This window comes from Accipiter gentilis, chromosome 26 (assembly GCF_929443795.1).
Source record: "Accipiter gentilis chromosome 26, bAccGen1.1, whole genome shotgun sequence".
NCBI classification, from domain to species: Eukaryota; Metazoa; Chordata; class Aves; order Accipitriformes; family Accipitridae; genus Astur; species Astur gentilis.
Window position 1 is genome coordinate 3,731,398 of NC_064905.1, and position 20,271 is coordinate 3,751,668.

Genomic DNA, 20,271 nt, shown 5'->3' on the forward strand with positions numbered 1-20,271 from the left:
ACAGTAAAATGAGAGATTATGTAATTTGCAGACATGAGATTTTGGCTAAGCTGAGACAAAAGGACAACAATGGTGAAATTGAATGCACTTCCTCACACAAACTGAACAAATGACATCATCTCAGTAATGTAAAATTGAAAAGTAAAAGCAGATGTGGCTCGTTCTGCCGTCCCGTAGTCTGACAGGAGATCCTACCATTTCATAAAAGCCCCTGGAGAAAATGAAATCCTTCCAGCAATGCAAACACTTTTTTTCTTGTTTGCTATATTATAGTGTGGACTATAAGGTCATTTACTTAAACTATAAAAAGAAGATTTGAACTAACAAATTTTAAATTGGCCAATTTCAATCATGCTACTCTCTAGCTTGTTCTATTCAGTCTCACCCTTTCCTGTGCATGGGGTTCATTCTGCTTTCCCCCATTACCCTCCATGGTCCTAGAAAGTGACTCATCAAGAAAACATGTCACAGCTGAACAATATAGTTAATTTAGACAGTCTTTAAAAAGGGGGGAGGGGAGACAGACTTTTTTCAAAACACAAAGGCCCATGAGAGAAAAAACAATTAGAATTTACATTTGATTTTGGCCTGGATTTAATAAGCAAAAGAAGTAAAGTGCTATCAGCCAATTAGGATATCTAAAGAAATTGCCATGGTAATCGGAACCAGTGTACTTAGATTTTTAAACATAACCAAAATATAATATGCAACAAATCAGAAAATTAAACATTCCATATTACAGTTTTAAAGTTGCAATTACAAGTTTACCTTATAACTACGGGAACACATTCCAGTCTAGAAGTAATATAAGCTTTTGTTATCTCAGGTGCATATGTATCTAAGAGGTGGGGTTCTGCCGTTTTCACAAAAGGTACAGATGCTACCATTCTTTGCCACAGAGTTAGCAAATAATGAACACTATTTGGAGCGAACTCCCAGTGCTATAAGAAAACAAAACATACTTCTGTTAAAGCATCCCAGTGTGAAATTCTAGTTGCGAAACATGATGCTTTCATCTTAAGTAGCCTTATTCATTCACGTAACTACTGAAGGACCCGGTCAGAACGGAGTCATACTATGGCACACATTATAGAGTAGATCCAAAATTACTTGTAGGCACTCTCACCTCCTTCAAGTGAAATCAAATCCATGATTCGAAACTCAGAGCTAGGCCTAGATTATTACACAGTGCATGGTGAGATTTAAGTGCTACAAAAGGGCCATTCAAAAATCCTAAATGTTGAGTGGGAAACTGTCTAGAGCCACCTAACAGGAAATGCAAAGAACTGAAATGCATCTCAACTTTCTTTTCTCTTCCAAGCTTATGGAGCTGCCATTGACAACTCAGGAATTCAAAGGTCAAAATCTTCTCCTAAAGATAACTATTTTCAGCTGTTATTCTGAAGACCAGAGAAAGACTCTGGAGAAAATGCTAAAATAACAATTCTAGTATTACTCAAACAGTATGCATGCCTTTATCTTGGCGTGTTTCAAATCTGTAAACTTTTTAACACTGTGAGAATCTTGATCCTGTGATATGTGTCCTTGTCATACAAATGTGGGTCCCTCAAAAATTTAGACATTATTCCACATAGCTTCTGAATCCAGCTCAGATGGGAACTTTGCACTCAGCAGCTCAGCATACAGGCAAGTGTGTGTGTGTGTGCATATATATATATATGCACAAAAACAGAACTCAAGAGCCTAGTCAGTGTAGGCACTTCAAAGTTTACATGGGAGCATAGGTGTAAGCATTTTAGGGCTGGATAAAGGGTTTAGTTTGTTGGATTTTTTTTAATTTTTTTTTTTTTTGAGGGTGAGAACTAAGGCTGGAGAATTAACATCCATATCTCTCCTACTTCAGTTGTCATTTTCTTCTTTAAATCTGCTCCCGTTACAAAACTTCCTAAGAGTGGGAAGCAGTTCCAGAACATTTAGAAATCTGAGTTACATCACTGACAAAATATATTTTTACATAAAGACAAGCCTCACCACCTCCTCAAAAAACACCAACACAGAGAACCAGGATCAGCCCCTCTCTGTCATTCAAGAGTTGAAGAAAAGAGAACACTTCTGTATATATTCTTACCTGTAAGCTAGTAATAGTAAAATTTGCTATAAGTTGGATGACTTCTGGGTAATCTTTCACCATTACTAGCTCTCCTAGTTGATAGTTTGTCTTTAGCCGAGCCAAAAACCGACAGAATTCGTGGTAATTACCCGGATCAGATAAACCCTAAATTTGAAGAAGCAAATTTTTAAAAGTTAACAGCTTAGTCTAATAGAAATTTTATGAGCACTATTGCTAATTGGGTGATGATTTTATTTGCATAGGGGTTTTGCTTTGTTTTGAATAGAAAATCAAAGCAAACATGCCTGGCTGAAAGTGTTTTTAATAGATTCAGTAGATTAATGAAGACTGTAACTGGAAAAACAAATCCACAGTTCTTCTAGCATTTCAAATAAATGAAATAAAAAATGAAGAGATACCTGTGGATTTTCAAGTATTTGTTTCACTCCTTTGATTAGATTACCAAGATATTTGGCACGTTCTGGATTGCTGAATAAAGATCTCCTTGTAGAAGCAAACTGAACTAAACAAGAAAGTGCCTGAAGAATAAAAAAAATACTATAAGATTAAAAAAAATTAAACTTTCAGAATAATCATCTCTTAACCTACTGCTGTCTGTAGTACATTCTGTGGCTGAAAATTATTTTTGCAGCAATGTCTATACAATCATTGAACACAATACGGCTCAGTTTTAAAATTCCCTTTTACAACAGCTTCTGACTTCATCAAAATAATTGGGTGGGTGTTTTCTATGTGGCTGAGTAGTGCTGAATTGGGGGAGGAAGGGTCTGAATGCTTTCAGATTCAGAAACAAAAACTGGGGCTGAAGTTCAAAGAAAAGACACTGTGACTGGGCACTGAGCCAGGGGACTCATAACATGCTAATGCACAAAATAAAACAGGGTCTTTTGGCAAAGTATAGATGTAAAAAGACTATTCTCCGTAATTACTTGAGTGTAAATCACTACATGTCACTTACTAACTGAGACAGCATTGGTGGAAGGGAATGATACAAATCAAAAAACAGGTCCAAGGTCTCTGGCTCCAGGAAGACTACGGAAAAAGATAAGTTGGTTTTATCACTCTCTACAAGCAATAATTAAGTATCTTCATTTTAATAGAATCATCTTCTTCTTAACAAAAACAGTAAGAGCGATATCACTGTAGTTGAGAATAAACTATGAATAGATGCATTAATCAGTTAATTGTACAACATTAAACAAAGCACTATTCTCTTTTTATCACATTTAATCTATCCTATAGCTCATAAAGAATACCTCCCTTAAACTGCAGATGATGCAATAGTCAGTTGCTTACAGAACGCTGTTCTGTAACAGATGTACGTAAACTGATTTCTTCAGGTTACTACAGTAGTACACTAAGACAAGACAGGTTCCAGATACTAAGGATTAGTTTAGTCTGTATTTATACAAAGGCAAGTTTTTAACAAAAGTTCCACAGGCTATCCTGAAGTCTAGAAACTGATAAATGGAAAAGAATACTTCAAACACCAAGTTACCAATTCACTGTAGAATCACATCAAATGAACTATAACATTACCCTATTTTATGAAGGGATAACAACGGGCTAGAAAAAGTTCACCAATAATTCACAGTTAAGTAATCCCACAAATAAAGTAACATTTCAAAGTTGTTTCATTTATAAGTATTATTAAGACTTGTGTAAAATAAAGCATCCCATAACAAAGGTTAATTTCCTTAGGCACTCTCTGTGTTTAATAACTACAGGGAGATCCCTCCACAGGTAATTAAAATATCTGAACTAAAATCTTGGGAAAACCTATCCCCTTCTCCTTCCTAGGGTGCCTTGTGAAATTACTGTCACTTGCCCAAATTCAGTCTTTTGTCAGTATTCCCCCTGCCTGCCATATATTATTGCTCTTCATCCCTCACACTGCCATTAGAGGCTACTGTACATTAATGGAGAAGGAATGGTGTTAAGCATGGAAACTGATCAAGAATAATATCGTTGAAATAAGGAGGAGTATCAAACACTAAATTGTCATGCTGTACAGGTAAGCCAGATTTAAACCTCCCATCTTAGGTATGGGAAACTGTGTAGCTGCTTTAACTAGACAGAACAGACTTCCAGTCAGGCTCATTTATTTTGTCAAGAAGTAGGATAAATTAGCCTACAAGAAGCTCCATGCTGCTAGTGCTAAACTGTGTGAATTAACCAAGGTAATTTCATTAAAGCCAGCTTGGACACTGTATGGGTTTGTGTGGCAAGGTTTTGGTAGCAGAGGGGTTACAGGGGTGGCTTCTGTGAGAAGCTGCTGGAAGCTTCCCCTGTGTCCCACAGAGCCAATACCAGCCGGCTCCAAGACGGACCCACCACCAGCCAAGGCTGAGCCCATCAGCAACACTGGTAGCACCTCTGGATGAACGTACTTAAAAAGGGGGAAAAAAACTTGCTCAATTGCAGCAATGGGAGAATATACGAGAAAAACAGCCCTGCAGACCCCAAGGTAGTGCAGAAGGAGGGGGAGGAGATGCTCCAGGCGCCGGAGCAGAGATTCCCCTCCAGCCCATGGTGATGAAGACCCTGGTGAGGCAGGCTGTCCCCCTGCAGCCCAGGCAGGTCCACGGGGGAGCAGATCTCCACCTGCAGCCCGGGGAGGACCCCACGCCGGCGCAGGGGGATGCCCGAAGGAGGCTGTGACCCCGTGGGAAGCCCATGCTGGAGCAGGCTCCTGGCAGGACCTGCGGATCTGTGGAGAGAGGAGCCCATGCTGGAGCAGGTTTTCTGGCAGGACTTGTGACCCCGTGGGGGACCCACGCTGGAGCAGTGTGCTCCTGAAGGACTGCAGCCCGTGGAAGGGACCCACGCTGGAGCAGTTCGTGAAGAACTGCAGCCCGTGGGAATGGCCCACGTTGGAGGAGTTCGTGGAGGACTGTCTCCCATGGGAGGGACCCCACATTGGAGCAGGGGAAGAGAGTGAGGAGTCCTGCCCCTGAGGAGAAAGAAGCAGCAGAAACAACATGTGATGAACTGACCGTAACCCCTGTTCCCCATCCGGCCGTGCTGCTGGGGGCGAAGGAGGTAGAGAAAATCGGGAGAAAAGTTAAGCCTGGGAAGAAGGGAGGGATGGGGTGAAGGTGTTTCTAAGATTTGGGTTTATTTCTCATTATCCTACCCTGATTTGATTAGTAACAAATTAAACTAGTTTTCCCCAAGTTGAGTCTGTTTTGCCCACGATGGCAATTAGTGAGTGATCTCTCCCTGTCCTTACCTCAACCCATGAGCCTTTCATTATATTTTCTCTCGCCTGTCCAGCTGAGGAGGGGAGTTCTACAGTGGCTTTGGTGGGCACCCAGCCTTCTGCCAGGGTCAACCCACCACAGACACATTTATACTAGACTGCCATCTGCACTGTATAAGCCCAGGAAGTCAAACCTCTAGAGTCTAAGAGCCAAGATACAACCCTTCTGCTGCCTTCATTAACAAGCTCACGTACTAGAGCAAAAAAGCACACTAAATAAAAATTTCACACTTTTTTTTCATCAGGAAGAAGACAAGAGAAAACAGACATGCTACAAATCTGTACGTCTTCAAGGTGTTCATATGCCAGGAATTAGAATAGTATTCAGTGTCTAATTGGAATAATTTGATTTGCTGTGAATATCTATGTTACGGACTACATTTATTACTTCTATCCGTAAAAATAACAATAGCAAAAGTGCAAGAGAAATACCAGAAGAGGTTTATCAATAACTCACGAGCAACAAACTCTACATGAAAAATTACTTTACATATGCAAGTATTGTGACAAAAGAAGTTACACAATCCACCGGGTTTAGACTTCAGACTGCTAACACTTATGAGCCTTTCTTACTTGTTCTCCAGTTTGTTGGAATCTGCACAGTGCATAAGTCATCTGCAGATTCATCAGCTGAATTTCCAATGAAATCAAAATTAAGACAGTTTAGTACAAGCTTCAAAAGTTGCATTGCTAGACTCTGTTGCTGTTGGTCCTGAAGGGTTAAAGGTTTTGCCAAGAGCTAAGAAGAAAAGAAATCTTGTTAGGTCACCTGCACAGAACATGCTTCAAAAACAATTTTGAAAAGGAAAATGTATGGATATAAAACTGCAAAGTTCAAAGCAAGAGAACACGTACCAAGAGAAAAATAAATCCTTCAACAATAAAAGGTAGTCTTTCCTTAAAGACAAGGGGAAAATCATTATTACCACCTCAGAGACCTCTTCCATGTCAAGCTAAAGCTCCCAGAGTTATAAATAATTTCTAAAAGCCTGGTGAAATAATCCTTTTGCATAAAATACTTCTAGGTGAAACTCAGCATGTCACTGATATTGTTTGTTAAAACAGTGCCAACGTTCACTGCAAAAATTAAACTGCAAGGTTTGATGTTTTTCTCTTTCAGTTACTTTTGGAATATACATCATATACATCATATGGGTAAAAAATATCTCAACAATTGGTTATTTTCAGTTTGATGTCCAGGCTGCTAAACAGTATGAGTTTCACAGTATGCATACTCAAAGACTGTTCCTTTGGCAAGTCTAAAAAAACCTGGCATTAAAAAACAATGAAATGAACGGTCTGTAATCTGAATGTAGGTATTTACAACACCTGTATAAATACAGCTGTCAGTGTGTCTCTACTGATTTATAACCCCTGTAGTGTCAGAATAAAAAGGTACTTTGTAAGCAAAACAAACTGTTGGGATTTGGAAGTCTATACTCAACATACTGTAAGAACACATTTTATCAATCCCCTTCTGTAATTATAATAATAATAATTTAAATAACATTTTATCTTAAAGAAATTACTACCTCAAGATTACACGCACAATATAATGGCACTGAAAACAAACCTCAAATTCATTAGTCACCGATGCAGTTTGTGAACATTAAAAACTGACAAAATTTTGTCTAGAAAAACAATGAAATAAATGGAAATGCAACAACTTTATCTAGTTCATCTACCCCTTATACAGATTCAAAGTCACATCTCTCAAGTTTATTAACAAAAAGTTTTTAAATTCAGATGATAGGAATTAAAATCAACCGTATATCATCAGATGCTTCATTAACTTGATAATAAACTGTTGCACCACATTAGAATTGACACTGAATGACGAATTTGGCTTTGAAATCAACATTGAATTTCTGTATGTCTTGTATAAATACAATCTGTTTTGCCACCAATCCTCTCTATAACTTTTAAACTCTTGGAATTATTTTAGTGATTCCATATTTGTTAGTTAAGTGTATTTTTCAATGTATTATAGACACTAAAATATTTCTAAAACCAGCTCCCTATACTAAAGTTGGCATTACAAAGATACTCATTATAATTTTCTTATATTTGTCTGGAAATCTGTGTGATGTCACTCAGACAAACCTTTCAACATATGAGAGACTAAAAAAGTACCCGTAGACCAGCTGAACTTGAAGAGAGCTAGGAAGTGGCTGCTGCAAGATACAGGTTCTCACACATGCATTTAATTGTTTTGATGTGTAATGGGGTTTGCTATACCTAAGAAGATTCTTCCAAAAATATCCAATTCTTCTTTTAAATTACACATGGTTTCTCCATTAATATGCAATTCCAACACTGATTTAAAACATCCTGTGCCCATTAGCAGAGGATTCCCTCTTCAGAGGTGAGGGCCTACACATTATTTAATTGCTCCATATATTAAAAAAAAGATACTGCCTGTTAGCTGAGCGCTGCTAGCTGACCGCGTGTGCCCTTTAAACTTACTGCGAATGTGAGCTAAAACATGCTAGTTAGACTGAAAACATACTGTGAAAGAAATGTAAGCTAACACAGTTTATCTTGTTTTTTACAGCAGTATCTCAATCACATATCTCAACCTTGAGAAATATACTTTTAGCCAAAAAGCAATTGCTACCATGATCTACTGACCCACTGTGATGGCATCTGTGTTTAAATCCTTAGCTTAAATGCCTGTGTCCAAATTTCAACACCTAATTCATCTGGTTTTCAAAAAAACTGAATAAACCAGCACTCCCAAATTAGTCAAAATAGATCAGGCAACATTTAAAAAACAACCTGCTCTCAAAACCAAAGAGTTCCTTGAGCTTAAGAGAAGTAGAATGGTACATCATGGTGCCACTTGCACTGCTATGGAAGGCCTTGATCAGCACAAAATGGAAAGTGTAAATTCCCGCTTTGATCTCAGTTCAACCTACGAGGTCCTGAGAGACCCAGTTTACAGCGTGCTGTTCTTCACCACCTCCTGTCAAGGCTCTTAAGAGGCTGCAGCCTGAATTACCCCAAAATGTTACAGAGAGGATAAGGGAACCAGTGAAAAACACCTTGGCCAGATTTGACTGCACTGTCATACCATAATATAGAGAATTTGTCCTTCTTCTTGGTCACTCCTAGTTTAATACATAATTCTTTTAGCAAATACTGAGACGGTAGGCCCAGCAAAACTGAGATACAATTAAATTAAGAAAAACATCAAAAAAGAAGACAAGCTCAGAATTTAGATAGTTCATCCTTTACAGCAAGATACAGAGAGAGATGGTACACAGATAAAGACTGAGAGACAGCAAGAGAGACACAGAGGGAGGAAGACTGTAATTTTTGTCTTTGAAAAAAGTTTTTTTGGTCACTTGAGCTTAACTGGGCGTCATGTAAACCATTTAAGTACAGAATTCATCAACTCAGAAAATATTAAGGACTCAAAGTGGGACAACTATGATGTTAACAGTTTAGGTTCCATTATAAAGAGCCTCACCTCCTTCAAAAGAGAGCACGCAAGCATCAGTATCTCCTTCAGAGAGGTGTCACGGAATGAGGTAGCTATTTTACGATGTTTTGCTGAAGGTCTTGAATAATCCACCTAAGAAAAGTCAGGACAAAATAAACAATGCTCCCTTCTTTGTTAAAACTAGATAATAGGTATATCTGGCAGATTAATTATTTGACACTAGAAATTAAAATTATGGTCCAGCACCAAATATAGATCTTGACAATTTCCTGAAGCACCTCCTTTTTTCCTTTCAAGGTTGTCTCTCTCTCTGGATGGAAAGATCTGAGGCACTTCCTCAGGTTAAGATGTAGGCAAAAGAAAATCATTAGGAGAAATACAATTGAAAAAGTTGATCATTCACTTTGCTTCACTAGTTCTAGTGACTGTGATGAGAGAAACTTTACCCCGTATCAGATATGGTACGTATCTGGTACAGGTAGGGTCCCTGCACAAAGAATTTATTGTCTCTTTATACATTTTGGTGGGGGGAGGAAAGTGTGTTCATCTCTTCATGCTCAAGAAATGTTTCTCCAACCATTTCTAGGAAGGGCAGAAACATTTAACACACTGTTTTGTCAGCAATACATACATCCCGTGCAGAAGGAAAAAAAAAAAACCAAACATGCTTACTAGATTCATTTCCTGAGTCAGTTCTGAGAGAATCATTACTCCTATTATATAATGGTCCACAGTGCCCTACAGAAAGAAACAGATAGGATTGCTCAAACATCACAGTTTGTAGTCAGTATTTTCCAAAATTTCTAGAATCAGGTTGTATTTAGTATTTTCCAACATTTCTAGAGTCAAGAAGATTTCTTAGGCTGAGGTATCCTAAGCTGTTTAGAAGGCTTTCATGCCAAATTCTATCAACATTAATAGCACTAGACCTTCAAACTCCCTAATCAGCTCTGAAAAAAAACCCAAACCTCATCATAAATGCTAAGAATTGTGTGATAACAAAAACCCATCTGAAAATAGACTCTAAGTAACCGCAATCCGGAAATTCACTATTACACATTTCTCAGAGGTCTTTTCAGTATTCTAGAACTGTTAAGTCAAGCTGCATGGAATTCAAACCATTAAAAAAAATATTCTCCTATGCATGAATGAAAAAGATCACAGGGCACTCTCAGAAAAAAAAAATAGTTTTGAAATGCTACCTGTCAAAAAAACTAATTCTCTTGCCTCCACAGCAGTAGTAAGCGTCAAACATTTGCATCTGAGGGTGCGATTTGATTTAAACTCCTTGGAATGTTTTGGAATTTAGATACACTGCAGAATTTTGCATTTAATTAAAATTTAGCTGTCTTCACTGAGCTACTACAAAGCATTTATAGAAAAATGAAATCTGCTTTGTTAAAAACAATTAAAATCAACTGCAATTAGGCCTTGCCATTGAGTCGGGGGAAGATCTCTACGCCTACTTTCACAGCTGCAGTTTGCAGCTTCGGCTCTCCTGGTGTCCAAAATGCAATGCCATCCTTGCCAAAATTATCCTGGTATTTGTCACAACCACACTCGTCTTTGCAACTCTGCAGATCACCCGAAGTTCAACTAATAAAGAATCTGGCTACTTACCAGGGGGCCTAACTTTTCATTGTCAACTATTTTGTATTATTACTTGCACCAAAGCAAATCAGAAGAGAAAATTTCAGAGAACTCTCAGGAAAAATTTATATTGCTGCCCTATCTGCATTCAGTAAGATTAAACATCCTATACTGTAACTTGAACACAACTTTCTTTTAAATTCTTAAAATAGTCTGTATGAATGTTCCTTAGATCACACAAACCTGCAAAAACAGAAAATGCAACCTCCCCTTTTTCACAGGTGTGAAAAGCTGTGTGGTAAATTACGAAGGAGTTGGGAACAGAACTACAGACCTAGATGCTAATCCCTTTTTGTGTATTAAATCACACTCAAATTCACACTGGATGAACTTCAATCTCGAATGCTAATGCAGATGTATTTGAAACTACCATATGCTAATTATTAACATATATTAGTATTGTTGAGGGATTATTTTTTGAATTTTTATCTAAAATTAAATTCACTAATAGATCTATGGCTTAATTTTCTCTTCTACAGGAATTCTTAATTTAACTAAAGAAATCTCTTAAGAAGCTAAATTTTGTATTTAAATCTCTATTTTTAATGAGCTACACACTGAAGAGTCACACTGCAATCATTTTAATAATAAATGCAAAATCCAATTACAGTACATTCATAAAAATAACTGCAAAATGGTGGAGAAGTATACTTGAGTTTGTTTTTAATAAACAGAATATTGCAACTTATCTTTTATTAGACATTCCCAGTGTAACTCAAAAAGTACATTAACTTGAACAGTATTATAAACAAAGTAAGACTGAAAAACAAATGAGAAACTCATGGGCAAGAAACACAAACTGTTAACTTCATATTTTCTTGCTGAGTTGCCAGGATCACCAACACATACACACATAATGGATCACTGTGGAAGTAAATCTCCAAATAGCTTAAATTTTCTGATTATTTTTTCTCAAAATAAGTACTAGGCTTTACATTCACATAGACACTCAGAAAGACTAATCTGTATTAATTTTTAAAAAAGATTAGCCATGTCCCAGAAAACTTTTTAAGAACCTTTTAATACATGTTAAATGTATGAAATAACCAAGTCTAATGGCTAATAACCCATGACATCCAATCACTTTCTCCAAACTTACTTCACAGAAGATGCTGTGTATTCTGTATCTTTAGCCACTGTGTCTGTGTCTCTAGATTTGACATGTAAATTTGCATGGTGAGCAGTTCATAATGAATGACTGCACTCTGACATTAGCAGAAATTATTTCCAATTTTCAAATACTATGTTCCAAGATCACCTCTCTATCCTGTAACGCGTCTTCTTTGTGACAGTGACCAATGCAGTGGGGGAACAGGAAATAATGTGGAAGGAAATGTAAAACAAAAACATTCCTGCCTCATCCAATTACTGGAGAGGGAAAATGAGTGATCTTTCCTCCCAAACTTCCCCATATCCCTACTTAGAATGCATAATTTTTGTGATATGTTAGATTTAAATGCATATGCTAAAATAGGTAAAGTTATAAAAAGATCCTAAATTTATTATCTATCTCCCTATATTGTACACCATAATCCTAGTAGAGACAGAATGTCTTTTTTTTTTCTTTCTCTCCTCTTTACATTTATGTAAAGAGAACAAACATATACGCAGGTATCTAAGTACCCATGCACACAAATATGAATCATCAATTTCTCATAAAGTGAAAAAGGAATGGGGCAAACAAGGACCACAACCACATAACAAATATATACAGTGTCTTGCAATTTTGTGTACCACAGTTCTCTTTACACAGGCTTTCCTCAGTAACTGCAGAAGCAGAGGTATCTGTGATTTGTTCTAAAAATTAAAGTGCAGGTGAAGTCCGACTACTTATCCAGAAAGGCAACAAAATAGGACCCCTACAGTGAACACTCCCAACAAATAGTTTATAAAGGCACCTTTTTGATCAACCGTCCATGACAGACACGTGAAAAAAATACATTTGAACTAGTTCTAGAACTGAACAGTTCAGCACAATTTTAGTGGTCATTATTACAAGAACCACAATCAGACTCATGCTTCAAAGCTTTTGACAGTCTTACTCTTCAGATGGTGCAGTACTAGTGTTTCTAACCAGGTAACTGGAGCTAACGCTATCAGAAATGTATCTCCACATCAGCTGAAAAAAATTAAGGCATTGAATAGAATGGCTTGACAACAAGGGCTGACATTTTACAACCACACTATGAAAAAGTGCTTTGGAAAAAGAAAACCAACAAAAAAACATGACAGCGCTATGAATACTGTGAGGCATCAAAACCCACAACCTTGCACCAGTATCAAACCCACCCTGGCTCTTCATTGTAGGGTTGATCTGCTTTAAGCAATGCTCTTCACGCTTTTCCTACCGCAGTGTATAACAACTAAATGACACAACACACCAATCACTAAAAATGAAGAGGTCCAAACAGAAAAAAATGGCAGAAGTGAACGATTGTTTCCTACCTGCAAAAATTTTTTTACATCAGCAATAATGTCTCTGAAGATGAGCTGATCTTTTAGGACCTCAAACCATCCTAATTTTGTAATTTTAGCAATGACTTGAACAAGAGCTTGGATGACAAAAGGAGCCAGTTTGGGTTGAGATGCTACATAGTTCAGAATGTAATTTCCTGTAAAGAAGCATTTTAACATCAGCAACACAAGTCTTCTGTAAAGAAAATTAATTAAATGGTTCTAATAGAAACTTAAGGCATGGACTTTTTTTAAAAAAAACTATCTTCTTATGGTTAGTACAATAACTGTAAGCAATGTTAAATCATTAAATACACCTAAACATTTCATAACACAAAGCACATTACATACATGATCATTATTCTAGGACACATATGACAACACAGTTGATGAACTCAGAGAACACTGGCAGGTAAAACAGAGTAATTTTTCATTATGGTCCCATATACTGGGCACTGATTATTTCACTATGGAATAGCAGCGCTCTCAGCCAACTCAAGATACACAAAAGTTTTTTCAGGCAAGAGTCTCCACTGAATGTTCTCAATTCAATCTAGAACATCCCTTTAGGTAATGCACATTACAGCTGCAGAATTCCTCTCTGACTAGAAGGAAGTTAACCTGTTTCAAAAGCTGTTGAAAAGTATAAAATTAAAGCTGATTCAATTCTTACCTAAAAGAACATTGAAATCTTTTATCAGAAGAAGTGGATTCTCAGCCATGCATTTCAGAGTACTACTATCCACAGAAATGATACAACAGGGCAGATTTTCTAAAAAATCTAAATCAAATCAAACGCTCCTTGTGCAAAGCCCTTCACTATTAAAGACCTAACAAGTACGTGCTTACTCTTTTTAGGATAGAGCAATGACTTTAATATAGATCCTAAAAAGAAAGGAAAATTTTGTAGGATTTTAATCCTGCAAGTAAGAACCTGCCCTGGCATGACTTTTACAAATGTTAAGAGCTGACCATGAGCAGTATTACATGCAAGTGACTGGTGGGTATACTACAGGTATCTGCAACGTTCATCCTTTACAAACATGAACTAAATTTCTTTAGCATCTTGTGGGATAAATACCAAGTGTATCTCGAAAAAATTAGTACATTTTTTAAATATGAATTAATCTGAGCTAACTTTTTTTTATTTTGAAACTAGATAATGTTATTTGTGAGTCAATTGCAGAGAAATGATGAAAGATCTCACAATCGCCTTTATATTCATTTTCTCACAACGACTACCTTACAAAAAACAGGCTTGGTAAATGGAGACCCAGAGAAAAGACAGACTATCCACTGAATGGTTACTGTGCTAACATGAAGTTTTAGATCCAACTAATATAATAAAATTTTAACGACAAACATTACTTACGAATGTCAATCCTTTGTTCGACAGGTAATGGAGATGCTCTGCTTACAAGCTTAGACAGGCACGTTGCTGCTAGAAGCTGAGCATAGGACGTCTACAAAAACACATCAAAAGGTATTATTCAAAAATAGGCTAATTAAAGGCAGGGACAATAAGTCAAAACCTGATAAATAATCAATAAACCAGACTGGTTATCAGGTTTTCATTATGTTTGTTAAGTGTACCAAAAATTCATAAAAGACGTATTTTAGTAATATCTTTGTTTCATTATAAATAAACATAAATTACAAAGCACTGATAAAAAAGTGGAGACCTAGAACTATCATCCCTCTTGAGGAAACCATTCATCTAAAAGTAATTTCACTATTCAGTGGAGTTCTTTAGTTTTGAAACCTGTTTTTAAATCACTTGATAATTTAGAACCATAAGATGATTACCACGGGTCCAGCCCTGCATTAAAGATATTTTTAAATGTGTTTCCTCCTCTTCTTTCTCTCTCTTTTTGAATTATTTGTAAAACACAGCAAGAATTACAGTAGACTCAGCTTGGACTATCAAATAAGAATCAACTCCTCTATCACTTTTATCTACAGTTAACCATGAAATTAAACACCATAAATGAAACTACGTAATGATAGGAGAATGGTTTAAACTAACAGACAACAGGTAAGCAGTTTAGGCATTTTTTTTTTAAATACAATTTTCTTTTTCATTGTAGCTAATAGCTAGAAACAAGAACATGGTGATGTTCAAACACCAGGTTATATACCACACTGTGTCCTGACACTGCTCTACATATGACACAACCCCTGATTACAACCCTTCTGAAAGTACCGAGAGCGAAGATGCTTTCCCTTTTTGTCCCTGACATCTCTTACTGTCACTTCTACAAAGATCACCTCCAAATGAGAAAACTTCTACAATCATTTATGAAACAGAATATGTACAAAAAAAAGAGATAAGCATTTTGCCTTTATTGTACTGACGTGGTAATGGCTCATGACTGAGAAACCTGTGTAGGCTTCCACGAGCATGATTACATTTATGGATAACACATCTTTCAGGTACTTACTGTTCCTTGTTCTAATAGAAGCTGGCATTGGCTAAGACATTCTGGGCTATCAATAAGCTCCAAGAGTACCTTCTCAGCTTGCATTCGCTGTGCTAGATCAGTTCCTTCATATAGGTGGTTACATAGTACTTCTAGTTCTGCCAGACTCTGTTAGGAAAGAACACAACTGAAACTTCCATGAAGACTCTTCAACCAGGTAAGATTTCTTTAAGTGTTTATAAACCCAGGTACTAGACCAGTAACACGAACCGTTACTTATGCTAAGCTTTCCAGTTGATTCACATTTAAATTACAAAAAAATAGGAGGCTTTCTGTGCCCAGAAGCCAAAAATTACTCTGAAAATTAAGTTGCCATTTCTTGTTCTCTCAGCTACCAAGGTATTGTTTAATATGGTTCAATCCATTTGTTTTTCTGAGTCTTCAGATGGGAAGTCCATAGCTTTTCCAAAGAGAGATGAAAAGATAGAGAACAGTGAACAGTTTGAGCTATGCTACTTGGAAAACTTCTGCCAGATTTCATTTTAAAAGCTGTAACTGCTCATTAAATTACTACACCTGGAAAAAATTAGCATTGTCTGTATCTGTTGATGCAAATATCAGTGAAAAATGGGACAATTCAGAAGCTATAGTAGCAACAGAAGAGCTAAAAATCCTCTCTACTGAGAAGCTGAAAAAGTTCTCCTTGGTAAAGGTGCTGTGTGCGGGGAATATCTCTCTCCTATGTGAGGGATACGATTTATATCTACTAGTCACTGTCTCACAGAAGAGATGAACCCTTTGAGCGTGTTTTGGAATCATTATACAAACAGAAGTTTTAGCAGCCATCAGGTTCCCAAAGCCTACGTAACTCTCATCAAGAACTGGCCATGTCATTAGAAGGTACCCGGCAAAAATTTCATGACTTGAGTGTGGCCTAGAAAGAAGAGCAAAAGAGAATACGCAGTATTTGACCAGCCTAATTTAAAAGTTTGAGTCAAAATCCTGTTCACCAGCCCTTCCAAAAAGATGTTTAGTACTTGAAATAAAAGCTTTGGTTCAGCACGATCTAGCATTACTTATCCCGTAGCTCAAATGCCTTTTAAAAATCCAAGACAGTAACAGTGTCTTTGGCAACCAAAGTACATTTGTTTTTGTCAATCAAAGCATGTAATTTCCTAGAGACACGCTTCTTATCATTTAAAAAATAAATAAAATAAAATTTTAAAACCTTCTTTTTCCCTTTTTTTTTTTTTCTTCTTGTTGTTGTGCATATGGAGTCCCTGGCTTTGATCAGCTTTTTCTGAATTTCGGTAATAATGACGTTTTAAGAGTCCCTGATTTTCAGTCAAAAAGTAGCCATGTTCTTGTTCCTTTGGAGAAATTTTAAGAAATAGCACATTTGCTTCTGGAATGAACAGATCAAATACCTCAAAGGCTGAGCTCAGCAGAGACAGAGGAAAAATAAGGAACAGGTAACAATCCCAGTAATGCAATTTTAAATGAAGCAAGATCCATGCCAATTAAAGTGAAAATTAAGACTCAAAAAATGCAAGCATACATGTTAGGGAAAATCTAATAAAACACAAAACCTGCATAACTGGGGTAAAAGAATTGGGGAATAAGGGCATCTAGCAAAGATAGTCCTCGGATATAAATTACAATGCATCTTTCCATCATGGAACAATTCCAATATAACCTGAGAAGCATGAAAGAAATTATCATGTCATAACCAGCAAAAGTTAAAGACCCTCCTATAGTTGATCTGAAATTTAACTTTCAAATCTGGACAAACTGTGCAACAAGTTTGATACAGTCCAGAATAAAACTGGGATATCAGCCCAATCACCAAGGTCTAAATCATCTCTATACTAATGGGCATTAAAATAGCAAACCCTTTATAAACTGGCTAAGCAATAATTTATACACAAAAAATTGATAGTGGATTTCAAGAACATACGCACTGTGTTAATACGTTAAGGTTACACCAAAAATTTAAAAGTTTAGGCTAAGGATCAGAATTAACTTCTTGCTGACAAGTTAAAATTGTGAAGCATTTTATCTGATGGACAACAAGGGAATTTTTAAAGCAAGCCTGAACAAAAACTAGATGACAATCTTCAAAGAACAGGTAGTTTATTGGATATTGAGACCGATGACCTGCAGCACTTTGAAATGCTTTATCTGGATACGTTTGGTCTCAGGAGAATGTTATGACAGTTTCTTATTGGTAGGCTGGAGGTATAGGCAGAAATCACTCAGAATTCTCAGACTGCCAAGGAACTTGCTGGATGTTCTCTGAGTTATATTTTATGTGTAGTACTGAGGAAACATGCTGATTTGCCTTGATTTAGATAGTGAAGCCAAAAAAATACAATCTGAAATCAGCAAATACAACCATGTTGTGTGCAATGGCAACTCAGCTGAGCAATAGAGATGTTGTTTAACCTTATTAAGGAAAAGTACTCGGAGAAACCAATGAGAAGTCAAAAACTAGCTCTCTATATTAGATACATATTTTCATCAAGAAAACAGAAGACTGCCAGAATTCCTTTTTTATTGTGAGACAAAACACATGAAACTGATGCCTTCAGACACCTCCGGTACTCAAACCCTTACCAATAGCTGAAAGGCGATTCCTAAGAACACAACAATAGTGTCAATGAAGAGGATCTAGCAGTTAGCTGCTGGCTGCTTTGAGTCAGGAGTAGAAACAGGCCTGTATAAGGAGTAGCATTTTTTGATCACAAAGAAGCGTAACTTTTTCCAAGAAACAGATTCACATCCTAATGAAAAAGGTTAGATACTGCGGTTTATTTATTTTTTTCTGCTTGTCACACTTTCACAATATTCAAGAATATTCTAAATAAAAGTTCTCCAGATACTTCTGGTCCCACCTCTCCAGCTCTCAGAAATCCCTGGCAGCTCTCCTACTAGCCCGTGAAAGAACCAAGGGCCAGAAATGCTGGGGGCCCAGCTCCACAGCAACCCACCAGGCAGGCAGCCAAGGAGGCAAGCAAACTGGCAGGAAACCAGGTAGGTTCCCGATTAAAGTTTTGCTGACACTTACAAATTCCCACAGACGTTTTGATTTTAATCAGCATTTTTCTGACAGAAAACATTCTACTAAGAAAGTTCCACCAGCTCTATATAGGATGGGCATAACTGCTGAAACGCCACAGTGTAAAAAAAATAAAAAAAAAAAAAAAAGAAGAAAAAAAGCCATTTGGATATGAGGCGATAACAAAAGACGTTCTAGTGGTCCTTTTATGCAGCATGGCTGGTACCCAAGTATTTAAATAAATGCCTAAAATGGCCTCTCTAACGCTGTCGAAGCCTGCCGCCACCGACCCGGTGAAACCACAAGGGATGCCCAACGCATGCTTTAACGCCTCGGCAAGCGTCTTCCGAGGCCCTTTTCCCGCTCTCCCCTTCTTCCGCTGTTGCTCGAGACCCAGTGTCGGCGGGCGACGTTCACCTCGGACGACTCCCGGCGAGGGGCCGCCTCTGTTTTCCAGGGACGAAGCAGAGCAGGGAGCCCGCCGGTGCCTTCAGGAAGAAGCGGCAACAGGAGAAGCAGGTGCGGCGAGCTCACACGGCCCTGAGGTAGCCGCCACCCCGGCGAGGGTCCCGAGCGAACCCACGCCGATGCGATGCGATGGGCAGCGCGGAAGACCCCCCCCCACGGCAGGCCAGCCGCCCGGCACCGCCGTCCAGCCCCGCCGGTCCCGGCACCGCGGACGCGCTGACATTACCGCTCCAGCTCCCGCGGCGAGCCCAGCAGCATCGCCCCTCGACCGGCCCGGCCCGGCCCGCCGCTCCCGCCCGACAACAGCCCACCCGAGACCGCGACCTCGGTTCGGCGCTCCCACCGAGCGCGCCGGCTCCCGCTCGCCCCAACGCCGCCCGCAGCTCCCCCGGCCGCCTGCCGGGCACCTTTCGCCCCTCTGCCAGGGGGAACCTCCGCACCCCGCGCTCCCCTGCCCCCGCTCAGGCCACCGCGGGGCCGCAGCCGCCCCGCGCCGCCCCGAGGGCTCCCCCGCGCCCCTCGGCGCCGAGCTCCCCGGCCCGCCGCCACGACAGCCCCCGTCGCGGTCGCGGCCCCGCACGGCCCGTCGCGCCCCAACGGCCGGGCCAGGTCCCAACGGCCCCCGCCGCTGCGCTCCGCTCCGCCGCGCTCCGCCTAGCCGCGCCGCGCCGCGCCGCGCCGGGTGCACTGACCTGGACGCGCAGCGCCATCTTCCCGAGCGGCGCCGGGAGCGGGCCGCGGGGAGGGGCCGCGGGCCCGGCCGGGGCTAGGGGGCAGTGCCGAGCCGCGCCGCGCCGCGCCGGGGCCGGCCGGGTGCGAGGGGCGGGCCGGGACGGCGCGGTGGGCGGCCGTTGGGGCGGGGCCGCAGCGGGGGCGGGCGCTGGGGCGCGCGGGAGGGGCGGGGTGGGCCGTGCGCGGGCGCGGGGGCGCCGCGCGGCAGCGGCCCCGCCTGGCCCGGGGCCGAGGGGGCCGCCTGGGGCGGGAGCCGCCATTTTGTCCGTGAAGCCCCCGCAGGCGAGAGGCCGTTCGCGGGCTTGCCTTCCTCCCTTGGTGCCGGCAGCCGAGCGGAGGAATCTCTCCTGGCTGGCGAGGCCACGATTTTCAGTAGTTAACCGCATTGAAGCGCCGCTGTAAACCTGTATTGGGCCTTGCACGATGCAGGTTGAGGTGCAGTTCCCGAGGAATTTACTCTCGGATTGTGACAGCGGCAGCAAAAGGAAAGCTTTCCTCGGTGAACCTGGGAGCTTCAGGTCACACATTCCACGAGAGATTATAGGAATATTCCCATTTTGCAGCCAGCGATTCACAAGCTGCAGGGATGTAACTCAATGGAGCGTTAATTTCCTACATTTACAAATCAATAGTCAATGAACGAGGGCCAAGCCATCATGATGCTGCTCTGTCTGTGCTTCTTAAAAGATG

At 39.8% G+C, this 20,271-nt stretch overlaps 1 protein-coding gene across 1 annotated transcript in view; it reads right to left on the reverse strand.

Annotated features, from left to right (window-relative positions):
* RANBP17 (RAN binding protein 17) overlaps window positions 1–19,647 on the reverse strand; it is a 164,165-nt gene extending 144,518 nt beyond the window's left edge. Inside the window, exons 1-11 of the mRNA XM_049829625.1 lie at window positions 19,542–19,647; window positions 15,345–15,491; window positions 14,276–14,366; window positions 12,895–13,061; window positions 9,472–9,537; window positions 8,827–8,931; window positions 5,928–6,093; window positions 3,051–3,124; window positions 2,491–2,610; window positions 2,090–2,236; window positions 769–941 (exon numbers count right to left, since the gene is read on the reverse strand). Coding sequence (XP_049685582.1) covers window positions 769–941; window positions 2,090–2,236; window positions 2,491–2,610; window positions 3,051–3,124; window positions 5,928–6,093; window positions 8,827–8,931; window positions 9,472–9,537; window positions 12,895–13,061; window positions 14,276–14,366; window positions 15,345–15,491; window positions 19,542–19,559 — 1,274 coding nt within the window. The 5' untranslated portion in view covers window positions 19,560–19,647. The remainder of the gene's footprint in view (window positions 1–768; window positions 942–2,089; window positions 2,237–2,490; window positions 2,611–3,050; window positions 3,125–5,927; window positions 6,094–8,826; window positions 8,932–9,471; window positions 9,538–12,894; window positions 13,062–14,275; window positions 14,367–15,344; window positions 15,492–19,541) is intronic.
* Window positions 19,648–20,271: the final 624 nt, after the last annotated feature.